At 46.2% G+C, this 23633-nt stretch overlaps 1 protein-coding gene across 2 annotated transcripts in view; it reads right to left on the bottom strand.

Annotated features, from left to right (window-relative positions):
- The window catches only part of furina (furin (paired basic amino acid cleaving enzyme) a), an 83123-nt gene that overhangs the window by 11025 nt on the left and 48465 nt on the right, over positions 1–23633 (bottom strand). For both annotated transcript variants that reach the window (XM_084154188.1, XM_084154187.1), the window contains exons 4-9: positions 19091–19186; positions 16234–16362; positions 15961–16037; positions 5169–5257; positions 2556–2728; positions 18–230 (exon numbers count right to left, since the gene is read on the bottom strand). In XM_084154188.1, coding sequence (XP_084010314.1) covers positions 18–230; positions 2556–2728; positions 5169–5257; positions 15961–16037; positions 16234–16362; positions 19091–19186 — 777 coding nt within the window. The remainder of the gene's footprint in view (positions 1–17; positions 231–2555; positions 2729–5168; positions 5258–15960; positions 16038–16233; positions 16363–19090; positions 19187–23633) is intronic.

Raw genomic sequence — 23633 nt, 5'->3', positions numbered from 1 at the left:
GTGTCTACTGAACTCACTATCTGTTTCTCATTGAGGTTGCCAGAGCTGTAGGTTGTAGCGAGGGTGGAGGAGCAGGCCTCGCTGTACCAGGGCACGTTGCCGTTCTGGGTGGAGCTGCTGATGGACAGGGTGTAGATGCTGTTGGTGTAGCCGTCACAGTTACAGCTGTCCTTTTCACGTCCGCCGTTCCCTGATGCCCACACAAAGATGGAGCCCAGGCCCCCACGACCCTAGAGGAGGGAGAGGGAGACAGTCAGACAGACAGAACAGTCAATAACAAACCTAGACAACCACAAGGCTTCTAGACAGGCCTTTCAGACGTACATGACCAGATGCATGTGTATCTTGGTATGGCACAGCTAATGAAAGAGGGGATCACCGAGTGTCCTTCAATCTAAATGAGATTCCCATTGATACTACAGCACAACTCATTACAGGGTCCATCTCTGAAAGGCCTGCCACAGCTCATCCAGACAGCACAGGACCGTGTGATCACTCAGACGCTTTGAATCCAAAGAGCTTTAATGTACCACGGCAGCAATACAAGACAACAGGGACTGTACGTCAACAAACCTGGAGCAATAAATCATCTGCGCTATTCAGCATTCACAATGAATAAATATCACGGTCCCACAAAATGCTCTACTGTGCTGGGTGGTGCAACCTCTCCCCATTGATCATCACACGCAACCATCCAGAACAGTGTAACCGACAGAGACTGGAGCTACTGATGATGCAATGGCTCCCTATAGAATAGTATGTGTTTACATGCCCATATGCTTTTTATTTGACAGGCCTGTAATAAAGGGAGGCAGACAGGGCACCAGTAACGGCCCTCTGATGCGGTTTGCCCAATAAGGTCTGATGGTTCTTTGTCTGAATGGCCCGTTGGCCCTGGCTCTCTGTGGCTTGGCTCTATGCTTTATGACTGGCTCGCTCACACCCCCTTACCCTTAGAGCTGGGATCAGATGGATGCAGGCTCCCATGTGTACACTACAGAGAGCCTGGCATATGGCCCCAATACGTCTGCAGTCTGCATGCTTACTGTTCCCTCCACTCAGTCATGCACTGTACACACCTGCCACACTCCCTGGACTCCCACACATACAAAGACTATGATTGAACAAAAGCTGATATCAGGAACATGAGTAATTACATACCAATCATGGTTACGACATCCAGACTGGGTTAACAGTCTACACTGCCCTCTCAGGCACTCACTACACTGGCTGGGCTCTATAGGAGGAACTAGAACTAGAGTGCTTACTATACTCAGGAATTTCATACTGGATATAAAGAATTCAAATACCCCACAGCCTACAGTAGCTATAAGATTGAATTGAATAGAGAATATAGTATGGCCTGAAAGCGTTGGTAATCACATGTTTGTTTGGTGGAGGCTGTATACAGTAAGAAGCCCATTAAAGACAGCCTTCAGCAAAGCAGCTACTGTTTCATATTGACACTAAAGACCAGGTCAGTTCCCCATCCTGCTCTTTAAGTAGTTATCAAAATGCCTAATTAGCATTGCACCGCTTACGCTCACTCACTCACTCACCTCAATCACTCACACACACACGCTCTCTCACACACACACACGCTCTCTCACACACACACACACACACTCTCTCACACACACACACACACACACACTCTCTCACACACACACACACTCTCTCTCTCACACACACACACACACACACACACACGCTCTCTCACACACACGCTCTCCCTCTCACACACACACGCTCTTTCTCTCTCACACACACACGCTCTTTCTCTCTCACACACACACACTCTTTTCTCTCTCACACACACACGCTCTTTCTCTCACACACACACACCACAGTGAGTGGTCCACAGTGAGCGGTAATGTCTCAGGGCTGGCAGTATGTCACTGTCTCAGGGTTGGCAGTATGCCAACGCTCTGCTGTGCCCGGAAGTCCATGCGAGACAGAGGAGCTGGAACTAAGACTTCGTTCTCTCTGAATCCTGCCACACTAACATTAAAGCCCCATTAACTATTTACATCTGTTAGCATTTCACATGCAGAAGAAAATCTGCACGTGACCTGAGCTCAATGGCTTTTTAATGAGATATTCTCATAACACAAATATCACCCAGATGTCAGCATTACCCCTCTCAATAGCTCCCACTCAGATTCTGAAATAACTTCTACAATTGTGGTACTGTAGTTATGTGAAGGGAAATTATTATTATGAATGTACAATCTTTTTGGTGCTTTGTATTGAGGATTCTTTTTCCTATAGTATTTGTTCAGGCCTTTATTGTTTATCCTTAGAGTGTTTAGAAAGCCCGATATTTCCACAGCGACTAAATCAAATTCCCCCATTCATAATCGTCAGGGTCATAAAGTGTGCTTGCGTTGTTCAAGCCACCTTTGTCCTTCAATGGTTGAATAGTTCAATTCATAATTACTGCCTGTGTGTAGAGGAAGTCGCACACAAACTATTGATGCATGAGGGAGGCATTGAAATGGGGGCAACACGGCACACAACTGAGGCCCAGAACACACAGATATTTATAGACAAACCTCGGTCACGCCGCGCAGAAAGGCTTCCTTGGCTAGCTTGGCAGGTCCATCCACCGTCTTCCCATCATCCTCAGGGCCCCAGCTGGCACTGTAGATGTGGATGTGCTGTGGGTTCAGACTGAGAGACTGGGCCTCCACCACGTCTGTCACCTCGCCGTCCAGCATACGCACTCCTACACACACACGTACAAATTTGTACACATTTATTTAATAACCATCTACTCCTTTTCTTTGAGGTGAGGTTAAACTCAAATACCAAAGCCTCTAGTAGGAAAAGTGTTCCACAGAAAAACAAACAGTCAGCAGCAGAGTTGGTGATAATTAAGCCTTAGATCTGAAGAAGCTCTCCTGATACTTAAGGATTGTTTACAGGTGATAAATGAGAACATTCTGTTTCCCTCCCCAGAAAACAGATTTAAAGTTTGAATCCGGGTGGACTTTTCTTTGCACAAATCCTGTGCAAAGAGGGACACTTGAATTGGGATATGCCAGCGCTTTTTGTATATTAAAGCCATCAACTCTGAATTCAATTTAGAAAGTTTTGTAGCGCCAGCCTCCAGGTCAGTTTTCGGAGCCTCCTCATCCTCTTTCTCTCCTCACCCCCATCCCAGACCAGCACAGACAGAAAGCTGAGAAATCTAAGGCAGACATCTTCAAAACAAATGCGTTGGCTGCTTTGATGCATGGAGAGTCAAATTACTCCATACTGCCCTCATACCGGTTAAAGTAAACAAACAAAGTTCGGCCCTTTGAAGTTCTCCAAAGAGCACCGACTCAGGGTTCCCGTAGAGCTCAGAACGAAACGAGCAAATGGTTTTATAGGAGGAGATAGCCCATTATCTGGGGAGCGCTGCGCCCATCCCTGCTACCCCTTACCTCCACCAACACACAGGGATTCTTATATAGGTGGGTTGAAGCCAATACAGCTTTCTAAATCTTAAGGCCAAAGCTTGAGCTTACAGGAAGGTTTGTGCTCTGGAATAGTGGTAGGATGACAAAGACCTGCCTTTCATTGGTAGTCACTGCCATATAGTGATAGGATATTAGATTCATCTCTCTCTGTGTGTGTGTATGTTTATGTATATATGTGTGTGTGTGTGTGTGTGTGTGTGTGTATACGTTTTACTATACCTAAATAATAAACCAATAGAGATCAATTCAGAGAAGTGAGGACATTTTGCTGGTCCTCACTTGTAAAAAAATGTATTTTAGACTTAGGTGTTAGGTTTAGGGTTAGGTTTAGGTTTAGAGGTAAAATAGGATTTTGAATGGGAATCAATTGTTGGTCCACAAAAAGCCCTCACAAGTATAGTAAGACATAGTTGTGTGTGTGTATGGTATGAGAGCTGGTGGAGGGGCAGTGCAATAGGCCCTCCACAGTATGGCCTTTCTAGAAATTAAATATTTATTTATAGAAGTGAGTATTTCTACTCACTTATTAACAGACAGCTGCCGGACTGGGCCAAGCCTGCGGGTAGGTAGGTCGCACGCACACGCACACGCACACGCACACGCACACGCACACGCACACGCACACGCACACGCACACACACACACACACACACACACACACACACACACACACACACACACACACACACACACACACACACACACACACACACACACACACACACACACACACACACACACACACACACACACTCCTCTGCTTCACTCTCCTTTACTCCTGACAGAGCACCCTTGCTACAGTCTTGGAAGGACTATGGTTGGTCAGAAAGTTTCTATCCTCTGAATGGGGAAGGTGAGCAGAGACTGCTGCTCATTAACCATCTCATTAATACGCAGGTTCCAAGGCAGACACGGTTTAATCACTGCCCAGTGTAGAGTCTACCTTTATAAAGGAAGTAGTAGTGCTGAAGAGGCTGAACGCAGGAGGCATGCACTGTTGTTAAACCTCCTGCATTCAGCCTCTTCAGCACTCCTACTTCAGCACTCCTACTTCAGCACTCCTACTTCAGCACTCCTACTTCAGCACTCCTACTTCAGCACTCCTACTTCAGCACTCCTACTTCAGCACTACTACTTCAGCACTAAGACTTCTATGTGTGTTCATGGTTTAAATGAGACAGTACTACTCCTGACAGTAGAGAAGCGGCGGCAGACAGATATTGGATGTTGTGACCAATAAGGACTAAAACTATGGGTTGGATTTAGCCGGCTGTGACAGCTGGAAACATGCAGCGGCATGGAGAGATAAAACAAGCAGAGGGTTAATGAGATGAGAGCATGAATTGACTGGATAAAAGAGATGGCTCTAATTAAAGGGATTACACACGCTTACACTGAGGCATGGGCTCAGAGGAGCCACGCTGCACACTGAGATTCTCACTCTCACAAACACACACACAAACACACCCCATAACTAATGTTCATAGAGCATCACTGTCATCACTGGGCCAAAAGTGGAGGAGGAGGAAGAGTTACCCTTGAGCAACTCCCGCTCAAACTGAGCTCAGAATAGTACGGAGGCAGCACCCATGGGTATTTCAGCTGTTTTAGCAGTCAGAAAACGTGAAGAATTGAAAGATAAAATGGAGGAGAAACAGAGAGAGATGACAATCAATCACCCTCTGTTCTATGGTACTGTACCTCCAATCCTGGCGTTGTAGGCCACCCCGACTCCACAGATCCCATTGTTGGCCATCGCTGCCACCTCTCCTGCACAACGAGTCCCATGCCTGGAGGGAGAAAGAGGGGGAGAGAGGGAGGGAGGGAGAGCGAGAGAGAGACAGATAGAAAGAAAGAGCGAGAGAGAAAAACAGAGAACGAGAGAGAACGAGGGGGAGAGAGAACGAGGGGGAGAGAAAGAGAGAATTGAAGTCCTCATCTTGATGTGTTTTACCCATATAAACACAGTTTACATTAGCTACAAACTACATCATTGTCTCCAGGCAGTGTGCATTATCTATAAATGGAGCTCTTAGAGAGAGTAAATGAACAGATACAGGAGGTTATGTAGGAATGCGCTCCCTGCGATACTGTGGTCTAAGATGGCCATCGACAAAAAACAAACTCATGTAGACATGTCCTTGGCTCTGGCTGCCTCTCAGCTGTTCCGACTTTGCTGTAGCCCAGAGGAAAACAGTCAGTCAGTCAGTCAGTCAGTGAGCGAGTGTGGGTCACGAAACATTAGACTGTTTCCTTCCAGCAGACCTTGAGTCTGGGGCCGCGGGGCCTGCCGGCAGCGAGGACAGGCAAAATGAGCTGACATGCTACCATCTTAAGGTGGGGGAAACGAATTAGACTTGCCATTTCCACAAAATAGCTTTTCATGGGGTCTGTGCCTCTCCGGTTTGATCTCTCCCTCTCAGCGCTGCAGGGGATCTGTGGAGAATGCGGACCACCACATTCCAGTCAGGTTAATTCCTCTGCTCCACCGGATGGGCACGGACTCTAAACGTCCTCCAAACCCCCGGCTCCCCAGCGGATCGCAGGACACTCAGTGGGTGCGGATAATGCCAGGGTTAGGATACACCAGATCAGCAGAGAGCAGCTCCACTGCCCAGGAACGCAGCCCAGCCAGCAGGCTCCCATTCAGGCAGAGTAAATAAACCAGTACTATGGTGTCCTATCATAGCCCAGGGGAAATACCCCAGTTGGCTGAGAGAGACTGACATCCTCCATTGATAACTTGCATGTGGTCTCAGCATGTTTTTTTAAAATTTTATTTCACCTTTATTTAACCAGGTAAGCCAGTTGAGAACAAGTTCTCATTTACAACTGCGACCTGAGACTGAGCCACCATAGCTCTATGAAAGCAGCAGCATATGCAAACTGTTAGCCATGGCCCTCGATGAGCAATTAAAGAATATGAAAGAGACTTAATGCCTCCAGTCCCTGTCTTATAGTGGGACGTCTTGTAACTGCCATTTAATTCTGGCAGACAAACAGCTCTTTGATCTCGGGGTCAGCTGCACTCAAACAACCTCCGCAACACTTTAACCTCATTTATCCAGGCCTGACTGATGGGCGTTAGGCTAGGCTAATGTATTCCCTTCATTAAACCCACAGGGCGGAGACCAGGCCTCGTTAAACAAGAGGGTCAGAGAGCGCTGCACTGTGGCAGTGGATCAACCAATCTGCCTGAGATCTCTTTAGACACGGCTATGAGCTGCGGGTCAAAGGTTAATGTCAGAGTTACCCCTGAGTGCTCAGTGTCACACTAACAAGTGTCATGGGACCTGGATTAACTGCAGGACCAGAGGGCATTTTAACCACATGCTTGACTGGTGCTGGGTAGAATGTGTAGAGGTAATTCAAAGAAGACCAGATCGAGGCGAAGAACACATCTAAAAGACTGAAACACAGCCACACACGTAGGCTGGCAGCTAGTATACCGCTATCAGTGTGAATTTGACAATGGAAGATCGGCAATTCACTTAATCTCCACTTTCATACCAGGGCAGGTATGTTAGTCCCTGTCCAGGCAGTGTTTGTAGGTGATCCATCGCTTTGTAGCGGTAGGAATGCGGGCCAGCGATGCAGCAGATGATATGGCACAGCTCAGGTGTCTGTGAAAGGATGTAGGGCAAGCCCAAGCTCATAACAACACCCGTCTGTCTTCTGAGTTCCCAGTCATATCTGCCTCTGACAAATACATATCCACCTAGATTTACATTTACATTTACATTTTAGTCATTTAGCAGACGCTCTTATCCAGAGCGACTTACAGTTAGTGCATACATTATTAATTTTTTCATACCCCCTGTGGGAATCAAACCCACAACCCTGGCGTTGCAAACGCCATTCTCTATCAACTGAGCTACATCCCTGACGGCCATTCCCTCCCCTACCCTGGACGACGCTGGGCCAATTGCGCGCCGCCCCATGGGTCTCCCGGTAGCGGCCGGCTACAACAGAGCATGGATTCGAACCAGGATCTCTAGTGGCACAGCTAGCACTGACATGCAGTGCCTTAGACCACTGCGCCACTCGGGAGACACAATAAACCAGTACTATAGATCTACAGTATCTGACACGTTCTTTTGGCATGTGATGTTGCTAGGGTAAAAATCAAAGGACACTGAAAATATCCCAATCTGAACATCTTCCAGAATCTAAGATGTGCGATCCTTTTGATGCAAAATGTTCTTTCCATGAGGCAAGTGCATTTTTATTCATTTGCACCACCAAAAGGTGTATGAACATTTCTCAAAAGGTTGAAAATGATCCAAGAGAGACCATTTGGCGTCTCTCGTGTTGCAAGACATCCCAGGGTCAGGAATCACACAATGGTGGCGAGTCGACTGGCCAGCAACGCAGCACAGCAGCAGTCCATCTCAGAGCCACACAATGTGCTTATCTGGCCTCCGCATTCAGAGAATGTGGAGGACATAAATGGTCGGGTCAGCAGCCCAGTCAATCATATCCTCCGAGTGAGTGGGCCTTTACAGACTGTGGGTTGCTGCTCCAATGGAGAGGGAACAAAGCAAACAGGCCGCGGCCATTGAGTCTGGTCTAATCTGGGGGTCAAGGATGAAAGTGCGCTTTTGGAGGTGCTGGAACTGCTGAAGAAATCTGCTGAAGAATTGGCTTGTGAAGTCTTCTTTAACGGAGGAATGTACACTGACAGACTGACCAGGTGAATTCATTTGAAAGCTAGGATGCCTTAATGATGTAACTTGTGTCAGTGAGACACTTCAATCCGTGTAGATTAAGTGGAGGAGACAGGTTAAAGAATGATTTTTAAGCCATGAGACAATTGAGACATGGATTGTGTATGTGTGCCATTCAGAGGGTGAATGGGCAAGACAAAATATTTAAGTGCCTTTGAACAGGGTATGGTAGTAGGTGCCAGGCACACTGGTTTGTGTCAAGAACTGCAACGCTGCTGGGTTTTTCACGCTCAACAGTTTCCCATGTGTATGAAGATTAGTCCACCACCCAAAAGACATCCAGCCAACTTGACACAACTGTGGGAAGCTTTGGAGTCAACATAGGCCAAGCCAGCATCCCTGTGGAAAGCTTTCGATACCTTGTAGAGTCCATGCCCCGACGTAATTGCGCCCTTACACTCAGTAACTGGTTGTGCCACCTTTAGCTGCAACGACTGCAACCAAATGCTTCCTGTAGTTGTTGATCAGTCTCTCACATCGCTGTAGAGGAATTTTGGCACACTCTTGCATGCAGAACTACTTTAACTCAGCAACATTTTTGGGTTTTCAAGCATGAACTGCTCGTTTCAAGTCCTGCCACAACATCTCAATTGGGATTAGGTCTGTACTTTGACTAGGCCATTCCAAAACTTCTAATTTGATTGTGTGTTTTGGATCATTGTCTTGACTTTAGGAAGGTGTTGCTAATGTTTCGTATACTCAGTGTATATCTGTAACTCTGAAGGGAAGTGGAACGCTGTTATACTATGTTCCAGGCTTCCAGCCTAATAACCACTAGGGGTCCAACCAGCTGGCCAGAGTCAAGGTCCCTTCCAACTCATTTCCTGATCCAATGGAAGCACACAAACAAACAGAACATTCTCAAGATTTTCTATGACAATGTTCGGTTTACATTTTACATTTTAGTCATTTAGTAGACGCTCTTATCCAGAGCGACTTACAGGAGCAAATAGGGTTAAGTGCCTTGCTCAAGGGCACATTGACAGAGTTTTCACCTAGTCGCCTCAGGGATTCGAACCAGCGACCTTTCAGTTACTGGCCCAATGCTCATAACCACTAGGCTACATGCCGCCAAATTGAATTTCAATTAATCGATTTCCTGCATTGCCTCAGCCTGGCATTGACATGGGATTGAACCCAACCTTATTGTGTGATTCCAGAGGTTGTTACTGAGCAGAGCTCTGGTGTAGGCTATACGAGGGGGCTCAGATGAATTGGCCTATCAAAACACACTGCGCTCCACTCTGGCAGAACAAAATGACGTCTCTCACTCACACAGGGGAGGAGAAGTCGCTCTGGATAAGAGCGTCTGCTAAATGACTAAAATGTAAATGTAAATGAGGGCATCTCGCCATCTTTCATCACCAAGTCACAGTGAGATAAATGAACATCGCAGAGCCTCAATATCCCCCTGACACGTCTCACTGACACACAGCCTGGACTGATCTGACACACAGCCTGGACTGATCTGACACACAGCCTGGACTGATCTGACACACAGCCTGGACTGATCTGACACACAGCATGGACTGATCTGACACACAGCCTGGACTGATCTGACACACAGCCTGGACTGATCTGAAACACAGCATGGACTGATCTGACACACAGCCTGGACTGATCTGACACACTGGCAGACTCACTTAACATCAGTCACAGACCAGAGGACAGAAAGTTAAACTCTACTTTATATTACTGCTGTAAAGTGTGCAGTTAAACGCCTACCATAAAACAACCATCAATGCTATATAATGTAGATGAACTAAATATACCTGCCTGGGCTCAGACACTGATTCATGTGAGTAGGTCGGCCTCCATCTTATATTTCATGAAAGAATACACTGACACTCACGTTCAACACAAAGATTATGGTTATCCCTTCAGTTTTATTCAATGGTTACTGTTCGTAATGAGATCAGCTCTGATCCAATCCCTGGACCATCTGTTACAGGCATGCTGAATAACAATGTTTATAATCTCTGTCGGAGTCTCACACACACACACACACGTGCACGCGTACACACACACACACACGAGATGGTCTCATATTTGAGGTTAAAAATGTGTGGCTGCGGTTCCGGATTTTCTGGAAACCCGATTTGCTGTGGCTAAAGATTTTTGCGCATGTGCTGGATTTTTTTTTACAAACGGAGCTGCTGCCCACTCCGCTGCCTTCGTAGCTGCTGCTCAGAGCTCTACTGCCACTTAAATCTCCTTGATCAGCGATGAACGCCTTTGTCTGGTGTAGCCTATAAACTTCATGTTGTACACAAAGGACATGTTCCAACTATTGCATTCCATGCCTCAGTAGGTTATTAAGCATAAGTGCAATTTCATGTTCTTTTTTCAGTAGGGGAGTTAGACTACATGCAGCTATTTGCATTGTACACAAAATAAATGATCAACATGTTCGTACAAACTTGCAGATTGCTTTTTGCCCCAATGCAAAACTCAAGTAGGGAGTTACATGCAGCCATTTAGGCAGCATATCACACACAAGCAAGACACAAACACGCAGTCTAATTGGCGATTTTAATGTTCTTACTGTTCTTGTTTCGTCATCATAGCAAACATCGGATAAGCAGGAGGCAGACAGGCAGTCAAAGTAGTAGTGTTCTTTTTTTAGAAATTCTGGCTAATGGCTACGATATGGCAGCAACTACAAAGATTAGCCTACATCATCACACAAAATGCTAATTGTTTTTGCTCCAATGCAATGTGTAGGGACTGTGTCCTGCTTGTGCAACTGTAATATATGTTACAACAGACATAGAAGTTTGTAGCCTTCATAATGGCCTTGAATGTTCGTTCAAATCACCGCAGGGGTTTTATTTCAGCTGTTCAGAACTATGAGGCAGAGACATAGGCTATCATCATGGTTCAGAAGAGGGTGAGTAAAGAGAGGAATGTGAAGGGAGGTGGCGTGTGAGCAGCAGCAACATAGAATTTATTTTATGCACATGTGCAGAACATGATCCAGATCTGTAGGTTTTCAAGAGGGGCGGGGCGGGGGCGGGAGCGAAAACTCTGTATTCGCAGCCACAGCCTTAATAATATCCTCTGAATCTTTGGCTAATTGTGTAACAATGCTCTGCAGTCTCTACACAATAGTGATATTTATCTAGGAGGATAACAGCAACAAAAAGCCATGTCAATGAGTTGAACAGAACAGCCATTATCTGATTACAGACACACATGTCTGGAGAGAAGACTCAGTCAGACTTACACACAGCTACCCCAAGGCTAACCATTAGATTAGCATCCATTTCGAGAACAGACAAGCCCTACTTGCGTCACATCACTGTGTGGAGGAAACACCTACTCGAAGAGTCTTAAACACTGACTCACCTGAAAGCGGGCAGGCAGTGCCAGGCACTACGGTAAACCCATAGGGTAATACCTCACCAAAGTCACTTTGAAACATTAGACTAACTGAGTAATTGCTCTACTGTAGGTGGAAAACGGGCACAAATCTTGGATCCGCTCCCCCAATCCTAGGCTAGAACTCAAAACTGACATTGAATTAGTCCAAGGGCTAATTCTACTTTTATGTAATGACATTGGGTCAATTGTCTTTGTCCTTGCTTTAATTGAAAACTACATTAGGTCAAATAATCCATCTCCGTCAGACCGCTACCTGGCCGTTCCTCCTGGCAGAATTTACCATTAGGCACGGATCTAGGATCAGCTTACCATGCCCAAAACCTCACCCGTAGGGGGAAAACTCAAAAACTAACCTAAGATCAGTGTGAAGGGGCAACTCCATCCTTCCTTTGTCTGGGCTGCAGTAGAGCAGGAAATGAGGCTGGTCCCTGAGGAGCTGCAAGTCAGCCTGACCAGACCTACTGGAGCAGAGACACGGCCATCTCCACCGCTAGTCAACACCACTGACAAAGCCAGTTTTCAACTGGGCTGGCCAGAAAGTAATACATAAAGGTAAACTGAGGATAGGATATTGTAGACGGTGTTGGAATGATAAACTAGGAGAGGAACGAGACAAACTTCCCAGAAGTTTTGACTAACTTAACCTAAGGGCATATTAAAATAAAACAGGAAAGCTGATTTCCATGGTAAGCTAAAACAACATTATTATTGTGCTGTGAGAATGCCGATTTGGCTTTCTCCTTAGCTGGAACTCATATTTAATAGTTATCAGTTTCGATAGAACAAGGCTCCCATACTGGTGTGGAACTGGTGTGCTGAAACTATAATGCTACAGTATGACGAACTTTCGGGAAGATACAGCCAATTTGGTGCTCACATCCCCATGGCAACCAGCTGCCTCCTAAAAGGTCTTCACATTAGCATAATACATGTTTATATGAGGGGAAAACCACAGGTGGAACTTCCATAAAGACACAATATTTCAAACGGAGCCAACTGTTATAAGAAAAGAGACATAATGGAATAAACAAATTAACAAGACAAATATTTTTATGTAGGAAAAACTACAGGTGGAACTTTAGAGGCTCCATAAAAGAACGGTTCCAACAGAGCAAACACAGTGCCAACAGCCATTGCGTCCTTTCAGGCCATACATAAAGTTAGACCTATTATTGTTGCGTAACATGGTGAAACTTCCTAAGGCAGGTGCAATTGGAAGCTGTAAAATACAGTCCAGTCCACAGAAGTCCTGGTTCAAATCTAAAATGACACCCTATTCCCCATAGCGCACTACTTTTGACTGATGCCAAAAGCAGTGCACTACATAGGGAATAGGGTGCCATTTGAGCCTGGGCTATAGTTTGTCTTTGTGTGAGAGCTCTTTCTTCTCTTTCAGATGCTATATTGGGCTATTGATAGCTTGGCTCCTTTCACTCGCTCTGTTTTTCCTAACCTGAATTAATTACTGAGAAGAAAATCATTTGTGCTCTCTGAGGCTGGGCCAGTGGCCCCAGCTGATCATTAGTCTCTCTGCTCACTGCTGCCTGCCTGCCGGGCCGCCGCCCCGAGGTAAATCTGGAAAACTGCTCCGGCCCCGCTCCTATTTAATCAGCTGACTAATGAGTTGACCTACAGGACAAAAGGTCTTCCAGTGTTTATGAACAGAGGCAGAGGGGGAACACAAAGCAAACATCTTGTGTAACTCATCTGAGATGGGTTGTGCTGTGGAGTGTTCCTGATAAATAGAGCCTTCCTCCCAACACTGCCGACCAGGCACATTAGGAAGAGTGATTTAAATTATGGGCTGTAATGAAGAACAAGCATTATCCTCCTCTAACTAATAGCAGCATTTGTCAGACTGCAAACTTATATAACATAAATTGAACTATTTTCCCTGGCCCCTACAGCCGTGGCACAGACAAACATGTGTATGCACTAGACATTTCAAGCTGTGTGCACACAACCTGACATGTGACAGTAATATAGTGGAAACTGAAAGCAAAGATTACACACAAACACACGCCTCCTCTATTGCACTCTACCAGACACCGAGCGCTGGTACCCTGGAGGCCTGAGAAAAGGTGGTCAGATGATGAAGCCCAAACACTTACGGCTATTGATTGAAGCTATACCAGCAATATCCCCAATTTCACCCAATATACAGCTACATTCCTGTGTGTGTACAACTACAGTACAGTTCATCTAACTTTCTTGTCCTTGATGGTATCTTGCAGCAAGGCAACTTAATGTAATGCACTATTCAAAGTGGCAAATTCAAATTAGCCAACTCCCTGACTCTTTTTAATGAATATATTAATAGCATGATATCAGCCATAGTACAGCAGTTACAGCACTGCGTGATAAAATCAGCTTCTTTCAGGATCTAAAAAAAATACCTCAAGTCTACTTCCCACTGCTTTACCAAATGCTTCGAATAACAGAAAAGCCTCCGTTGGCAAAATCAATAAAAAAGAGAACCTCAGTTCAAATCTTGTGGAGATTATCCTGTGCTAGATCTAGCTGTAAAGCCTGCCACTCCCAGCTGAGGATGGGTATTTTGGGAAACATTCAATACATAAAAAGAAAAACCCCTCAATTCCAATTTTAGCTCGCAGCAGAGGCCCCTAGAGAGACTGAGCATCCTGGTCTAAGACAGTAAGGCTGCAGAGCCACAGAGCCAGATCACATGTTGACTTGGACAAACACGGGGCTGAATGGCCACATTGCTGCAGAGGAGCGCTCCTCACACAGGGGAAGAAAGGGAGCTTTATGGAGGTGAACAGAGCTGGGCTTTCTGCAGGGAACAGGCCCTTACACAGCCTTACAGAGCTCCAGCCTGCCCACAGGGTGTTTACACACGCGCCTACACCAACCCCATGCAGTTACACACACACATTGTGCACGCACACACACACCACACACAGAGACACGAATGACCACACACACACACCTCAGTCCTGCCACGGGGAAGCAAGGCAGAGCTGGGCGGCTGGAGATAAGCGCTTGGGTGAGCTAGGCAGGGAAGAGAGGACAAGCCAGGAGGATTCTCAGTCCAAAGGCATTTACTGCACTGTGTGTGTGTGGGATAGGGGAATCAACTGTCTGTTGGCTGTGTGTATGCTGGGGGAATCATAATATCGGATGCTCTGTGTGTGTGTGTGTGTGTGTGTGTGTGTGTGTGTGTGTGTGTGTGTGTTTGCGTGGTCAGTGGCAGAGCTCCATTGGCGTTAGCTCTTACTGTGCCGTTTCACTTTCTCTCTTTGACAGCAGGAGGCTCAAGACTTATGGCTATACACAGTAGTGTAGGAAGTAATGTTTGCACTGTTGTTTTACTTGAGGCCATCTCCATCTCTCCTTACACCAGTCTGGCCTCCATGTGCACAGTGCCTGCTCCAGACCCATGCAGTCTCAGTTGGAGACCTTAACTATAACCCTCTCTGCCTGTCATCACCAATCATGGTTAGCCTCAAGATAAAAAAAAGGGTATTTGGCTAGCAGCCCGAAAACAGCAGATTATGGAAAATCCCAAATTAAAGTCAGAAAGGGTAAGCATGCAGGGGAGCGGAATGAGAGGAGCAGGCCTTTCCAGAGCCAGGAGATTTGTCCCATTTCGTTAACGCTGATGAAATTAATTCGATCAATTCAGGGCAGCAGGGAAAACATCGGGGGCGGTAGTAAACAAGTCTTAATGCTATCTGCTCAGGCCCCTGCAGTAAAGCTGCTTTCTTCACAAATTCACTTAATCCCAGGAGATTTACTCCACTTAACTAGGCCACAGAAATGCCCTGGTAGCAGCTGGGTGATTTAAGACTAAATCACATGCTTGCTCTTGATTGTGGGGAGACCCAAAACACATTGAGATGTTCTCCGGCCCTCTAAGAGTCTACTACTTCAATCTGTGCATTTCCCTTTCTCTTTTCAGTCAGAGAAGCTATGATCTAACAGCAGTGGGCAGCCCAATACCTGACTGGCTCAGCTGACAGACCTGGACCCAAGGCAGAGTGACGGTGTCCATAACTCACTCCATTACATTTACATTTTAGTCATTTAGCAGACGCTCTTATCCAGAGCGACTTACAGTTTAGGGAATGCATACGTTTATAATTTATTTATTTATTCATACTGGCCCCTCGTGGGAAACGAACCCACATCCCTGCCTGCCAAACCCTCCCCTACCCTGGACGACGCTGGACCAATTGTGCGCCGCCCATGGGTCTCCCGGTCGCGGCCGGCTGCGACAGAGCCTGGACTCTAACCAGGATCTCTAGTGGCACAGCTAGATAGAGAAAGAGAGTGCCTTAGACCACTACAACTCAAGTTAGGCACGGATGAGATCAAATTCAGCCGTCACTGATACAGTGTCTTTCTTATCAGGGTCTTACCGGTTGTCGTTGAGTTGTGTGTATCGTGGCTGAGGGTCTGGATCGCCATCGTTCACATCATAGCTGGCGTCTGGGTCCTACAGGCAGGCAGACAGAGACTATCAGAATCACTCATCTATGATAAAAGGAGTACGAGTAAAAGTCTAGGGGTGAATACCAATAGTCCAAAATGGCCTCCTCTCCTCATCAACATGGATCTTGGAAAGGAGGCCATCTTAAACTATTTAGATGCAGCAACCCCAGCCTTGAAGCCAGGGGTAATGTGATACTCACATAGTTTGATATAAGGTCTGGGTGGTTCTTCTCTATACCATCATCCAGGATGGACACCACCACTCCCTTCCCAGTGTAGCCCAGCTCCCACGCACCTTTAGCATTCAGGTCACGATGATTAGCATTGTACTGTGGAGGGGAAAACACCAAGACCAGTCAATGGAGTCTAAAGATCCATTACAAGACATGTGAGATAATAAAAACCTAGCAATTAATGAACTTATCTTTGCATTATCAAATTATTTTAGACTATGAAATAAAAAAAATATCCCGTGATCGTCTCCAAACAGAAATATATAGATGAATGTTCGGCTGATGTGTCCCAGGAGAAATGTGTCAGACTGCATTAGACATCAATCCTAACAGAAAATGACAACATCCCCATGGGAGGCAGACGGCATCCTGTGGCACCAGACAGACTTACCATATCCTGTGGTGCTAGGCAGACAAAGAGACTCGTCACTCAGCATGGAGCATCAGTCCCAGACCAGACAGACCAGACCAGACCCTGCATACATCTCTCATCAGAGCCACCCCCTGAGTGTCTCTGTTAGTGGACAACCAGCTAGCAGGGTAATGGTACAGAGAGACTTCTACACAGGCCTTTTGGTATTCTCTCCACATCAAACTTGACCTTTGGTCAAATACCATGTTTGATGCCTTTCAATTCTCACACAGCCGTTTCTCTAAAATGCTGCCTCAATTGAATGTAATTTGTCTGAAAATGTCTTCCTACTATTTTCCTCTCATCCAAACCCTTCAGTGTCAGATACCAAGGCCTTCGGTGTCAGATAACTATGGCCAAAGCTACCCTGTGTAACGCCAGGGTAGTGGGTTCGATCCCCGGGACCACCCATACGTAAAAATGTATGCACACATGACTGTAAGTCGCTTTGGATAAAAGCGTCTGCTAAATGGCATATTATTATTATTATTATTATTATTATTATCCCACTCAGAAAATCCTGCTCAAATCTGACTCAAAAGTGGGAATTACCCTCAAAATTCTCCAGCTTCTTGTAATGGTCTTGGACATTTAGTATTTCTGTATTTTTCCTATACCTCTTTAAAATTGACCATTCTTACTGCATTACATTGGCACATTAACAAACTTTACTGCCTTTGAAATCTCACACCGTGCTTTGAGCTTTTTCCATTTGATCCATGAGGGACAGACCAGTGATATGAGCTGCTGTTACACATATGAATAAGCAGAGGAAGTAGCAGCAGAGTTTATCCATGTCCTTATCATAGAGACACAGTGTAAACTGACCAGTCAGAGACTCGTCTTAATGACTGACGGTAATACACAGATACTATCTACCGCCGAGATCCACCTGGGGAACAGGGCTCAGACTCAGACTAGGCTCAAACTACACTCTAATACAGCAGCACCCCTTCTAGAACACTGCTTTGCCTGACATCGCCCTTGTTACATGCACACTATACCCTTATAAACACTACAATATTATTACACTTTTGCTACAGCCTCCCACTAAACCCAAATACTTCACCCTTTTTACACTCCTTACACCCTCACCACAATCTCATTGCATACTCTCTACTCCTAGTACCTCACTACACAGTACCCTTACTAAACCAACTAACAGCAAACAGCACCAGCTATACTTCTCCATACTTCTCCATCGCAGGGCCCCGGGTTCCCTGCCTCCCTCTGTAGCGTGATAGTAAACTGCTTAAGTCAAATCAGTGTGCCTGGAAAGTTAGCTAGCGAGCTGTGTGCGACAGAGCTGTGAACTCCGGAGGGGAATTAAATGTAGCTAGTCACACTGGTGAAGTCAGCCGCCAGTATCCACGCCACCCCACCTCCCCCCAACAACAGCTCGGGGACATGGGGGAAATTGGATTTGCTTCAGCTCCAGTGTGAGCGTGTTGGAGAGTAAGCGAGGAATGTTTGTTTGTTGAGAATTTCAATCAACTATTTTATATTGCCTGGAACATTATTTGAGACTAATTAAAGGTGGAGCAAAGTGAAGAGAAATCACAACTTGTTTATCTCACCGTTTCTTTGATGGACCACTGGATCAGACTGTGTAACCTTCTCAAAGTCAAAGTGCGTCATTTTGCATTTAAGATGATACATTCAGGCAATAACTGAGACTGGTTTAATTTCAGTCCTTTATTTGTATTCACTGCCTCGTTTGGGGACTGTGCCATTGTCTGGGGAATACAATAAATAGATGAATTCAATTTAAGACTGGAAACCCAAATGTGTATGCCGTTCTGATAATGGACTCCTAAAAGACCATGGTCACTAAGCAGTCCATTCTACATTAACCAAGACACTTTATTGCATCCACTCCCTCAGACAAAGGGCCTCCATATATGAATACAGTCTATTGAATAGAGTAAACTAAAATGTTTTACTCAGCCAACAGGGAACTATCCACTCTGAGTTATTGAGAATGGGCAGACAGATCAAACAGAGCGCTGGGCCCTGCTGTGACACTGTATGGGCTCTTATGTCATTTCCCTTTTAATAAAGAGACTGGCTCTATAAAGCCCTGTGCATCCAGACAGAACAGGGCACACAACCGAGCACAGGGAGGGATTACTGATCAACTGAGAAAAGGTTTGAACTGTGTCTGTCTCCTGACTACACAGTGGCTTCAGCAATGGGCAGTCGTCTGAGGTTGTCTGAGAGGTTGTTTTTGAAATTTCAGTCCATACACTGAGGAAGCCATTGTGGCTTGTTTATGACAGCAATGAAGCGCTGAGAGTGGGTATTGATTTCTCTCCTTATGTATTTGAGACACATTTTCCCTCATATTTGTCCTATTGAGAGATAATAAAGTGATAAAGATTGTTAAATGTCAACCAGACTTGGTCTACTCACCAGGTACCACTGCTGGGTAAACTTGGGGTCCGAGGGCTCCGTGTAGATGTCCCTCTTCTTCCTACTCTTCACCACCTGCTGTTCTGCCCACGTCACCTGAGGAAGACACACACACACACAGAGAGAAAGGCATCAGTCATGGCATCAAACAGAGACGTGATTACATTCAGCGTGGGATCCTTAATGGTGAAATGTCCATGTCCGTTTGCGAAACAAACAACGAACACTGTTTTTCCCCCTCAGACATCATTGCACTGGCGAGAAGCAGCAGAATGTGTACTGCAATTTTTTTGACCACGTTGGGCGACGCTCCTCACATCCACTTCGTCAACAAAACAAAAACAATAACAGAAGCTGTGGGGCAGACAGTGGCGCCGTTTCCCCTACTGCGGATTCCATCTTTAAGTAGACTCGCTCACCATGCTAATATGCGGATGGGAACACCACTACTCTATTAGTAACACAGATTTCAACCAGAGGAGGGACATTACTGAAGTAGCCGTGCTAATACGGCACTCAATATACTAGAGGAAGACAATCAGTACAGGGTATAAGGAATAATGATGAGCAGGAGGGAACATGAGGGTCACCGTCTCCCCAGAATGAAAGAGAAATCTAACTTCATCAAGCAGAGCGGGACAAGAGCAGAGAGAGATAAACAGAGGTTCTAACATAGGCATTCAGGAGCTCCTCATTAGAGACCAAGCCTAACGAGGGCCTAGGCTGAGAATAATTAAAACTGCTAGATGAGGGCAGATAGGGGGCCACGCACACACACACACACACACAGAGAAGAACACAGAAACACACAAAATCACATTAACGCAGACAGAGGCACAAACTAAAATCTACATTAACATAGAAAGGAGGATATATACAGACACACAGAAGAACACACTACGACACCCAGTCTTTGTCCTCAGTCTCCCTCCTTGCTTTGCTCTGCCTCCCCACACAAAGCCCTGGTAATAACAGTAGGCTGGGATGGGAGGGAGGGAGGGAGGGAGGGATTGTTCTGGATTATGTGTGCATTTTGCATTGTGTTTTATTTCTTATTTTTATTGCCAGGTATTACTGCACTGTTGGAGCTAGAAACTGTGTAAGTGACCAATAACATTTGATTTGAGCTATTCTTCTCTGGGAGTTCCTGGCCGGCGTGCTGCAGAAAGTGTTGACAGAGGCAGATTGCACACAGCGACAACCCTGCGTCACACCCCATCTACGAGCTGCTGTCTCCCTGTACAGTGGAGTGGGTGAAAGGGACACAAGCAGAGGGGGATGTGGAGAGAGGGGTGTGGAAGAGAAGCTGCAGCAGGGAGACAAGCGACTGCTGCAAGGACAGAGAGGCAGGCATGAAGGACAACCAGTAATCACAACAGGCAACTCTCTGCCAACAGCTCAAACCACAAGAGCGTCAATAACACCAAGGTTACTACCGACACAGCACGCACCTTTATGCGCTGCCCTCCAACCAATAATTGGTGTACAGGAGTTTTTTTTTTTTATGGGGGGGGGGGGGGGGGGGGGGGGGGAGAATCGGACATGTTTACATGAATCCATGTTGAAAGCCCCTTGCTGGTTGGCAGTTGTACAGAATCACACTGGAGCAGATGCTTCCACAGTGGGTGCCCCCTTCACAAGGTCAACACATTAAGAAGAGTGGGGGACAGTGGGTGGGGTGCTACTGTACTGACAGCAGCGATATGAAAACAGAGGTAACATGGGTGATTTGTCTATGTCCTACAGCAGGTAAAATCCCCTGCCTGTCCAGATGAAATAGTGGGGCATGGATAGGAGAAGAGGTTTAGGGAGGCAGAACCAATCTCCCAGGTCAGTCTATGGGGGCATCACAATATAAGAGGCTTCCCCTCCATGTCTCCTCATCTCTGCACTAATGCTAAGGTAGGTGAAAGCAAAATGACAAGATGCCTACCAGGAATTTGCTGTCCCAGTTTAATGTCAGTGCATGCGATGGAAAGGAGATGAGAGCAAGCCACGTTAGACTATTGAGATATACCATCCGACTTCACTCCATTACCCATGAGTCCATGGGGCTTCCTGTCAGGAAGCAACACAGTTTCCTTTGGTCTCTAATCCTGGCTGCAGTCATGGAACACAGGGTAGATAGTGTGTTGCTTGCCTCTTTCTTCCCTTCATCCAGTCATCAGCTTTACACTCCCCACAGAACAATGAAGACAGAGGCGACTGGGGTCATCAAAAACAATGTTCATAAAGGAAACAGTAATATTGCATGGCCAGGAGCCACATGGTTTTTCCCTGACTGTTAAGTCTCTTACTCTGCGATTTACTGGCAGCCACAGAATGAGGCTAGGTCAGCCATGCGGAGAGTGAGAGGGCCAAAAGAGGGAGGGAGCGGACCCCTGTAATTGTGCCGTGCCACAGTCTGGGCTCGCGCTCCTGCAAACAAGGCATTAACAAGGCCCGCTACAAGACCCCTTAATCACAGCCCAAGCACACTCAGTCAGGCATGCAGATTAGCTGCTGGTACGGGGCTCACTATGTGGTGTGTGTACGGAGAACATTCGTAAGTCATTAGGGAGAAACCTCACTTTACATGAAAACAACAGTCTCTATGGTAACTCAGGGCAACACTGTTTACCGTCTGCATTTGGCCAATGGAGCCTGTCATTGCTTTCATGAACTCTGCCAACTACAGTACAACCAGAAAGAACACTGTTGATAGTTTGTTACCTTGATGTTCCAGATGGAAAACCTCCATCCAGTTCAACCAGGGGAGATGAGATGAGAAATTGAGGTTTTGGACTGTTAATGAACAGTCTGCTAAGCTCAGACAGCGTCAGTATCTCTGAGGTTATTGATTAAAACAGGTCAGCCATGACAGAGCGTCCCAGAGTAGCTAAATCCCCTCTCTTAACATGCACAGGGTTATCAGTAGTGCCTGACTGCATAGAGGATGGGTAGGCTGAACCTCACTTGGAGCAACTAATCCTTTCCATATGACTGCTCTCTTCTATTAGCCTAACGGATCACCCCCAGAAACAGCATTAATGAGGCTTGTGTTAGTCCTGACACTGAGAAAATTAAAATGAAAGTATTTCATATTCCCACAGGGGGTATGAAAAATAATAATGTATGCACTAAACTGTAAGTCGCTCTGGATAAGAGCGTCTGCTAAATGACGTAAATGTAAATGTAAATATGAGACAGGGAGTGAATAAACATTTTGAATGGACGGATTAAAAATCAACACAATAAGGCAAGAGAAGTTAACTTTGTCTCTGTGAGTTCTTAGTTTACCACAGATTACCATCCGATTCTCAGTCAGGAAAGACAGACGTTTCCAATATTCATTACGCTTAAAGGCCTTTGCCAAAGTTCCCCTATCGCAAACAGAGATAATTAAGTAAATGTTTGAAAGGGGAAAAATTGGCGCGAGCCAGAGAGGGAGTCTCCAGGAATTCTTAAACAGACAGAGTGAGGTGGAACAGAACAGAGGGAACCAGCTAGCGATTAACAGATAAGATCTCCATTATAAATGGGTCCGGAAGCCAGCTATCTGAGACAGCTTTTCTCCTCGCTCAAGACCATTCACATACAGGACCCCGGCTGCTTGGTTAAACGCTGCTGTCCAGCAGATACTGAGCAGACAGGTCTCTGTGTCTTCCTTCCTGCTCTCTTCTATTCCCCTCCATATACAAACATCAACACAACCAAACATAACACAACCTTAGGCCAACACCAAAGCAACAACCACAGCTAGAGCACCATTACCATGGCTGTAGTGTTACATAGCTGTAGGAAAGGTAGCTGTATGGGTGGTAAAATGATTAGGTCCAGGGGTTTTCCCTGACCACATGGCCTGACCAGGAAAAACTCTAGGTGGTAATACTGATTGATGGATTGATGGCATTTCTATGGGTATATCGTATAGGCCTAACTAACTCAATTTCACTACAGCAATGGTCTTACAACAGCTAGACAATATTAGAGCGATGCATCACCATTAGATGTCAATGAGCAGCCAGGCAAGCCCAGGCATTAGCTCCCGATCAACAGGGTCTGTCAGCCAGACTGAGATTTGGCAGAGTCCCTGGCCGTTTAGTCCACAGTAATGTGAGAGTCTTTGAGCAGGGTTTATTGCTCCTTTTGTTTGGGATCCATCTCCCCCAGTGTGACTTCTGTAGGCCACAGGGCTGACCTGAGGAGAGGAGGGAGGGAGGTGCAGGGAGGCTCCCCTTTCTCTGAGGTGCTCTGGGAGAAAAGGAATTCAACAACAGGAAATGGAGTGGCGGCGAGAGAGGAAATCCCGTCAGTTAAGTGGTGAGCGGAGGGGTGGGGGGAGGAGTGGGGTTGGGGCGGGAACAGTGTTGTTTTGGTGCCGTGCTGCTAAGGGTAAGAGGAGATAGGCCACACAACGCTTTTCTCACCGTGCACCTGCTCAAGACAAACAGCGGCGAGACTTGGCCACACAGTTCGCTGGCTGAACGACCTCCCATAATGCTGGGAAACCAAAACATGGGTTCTCTACAGTCAGCGGGAACAGGACTGGGCAGGGGACGTG

This window comes from Coregonus lavaretus (genome assembly GCF_964263955.1).
Source record: "Coregonus lavaretus genome assembly, chromosome: 37".
NCBI classification, from domain to species: Eukaryota; Metazoa; Chordata; class Actinopteri; order Salmoniformes; family Salmonidae; genus Coregonus; species Coregonus lavaretus.
Note: the sequence above shows the minus strand (reverse complement) of the source record. Positions and strands in the feature narration are given on the sequence as shown.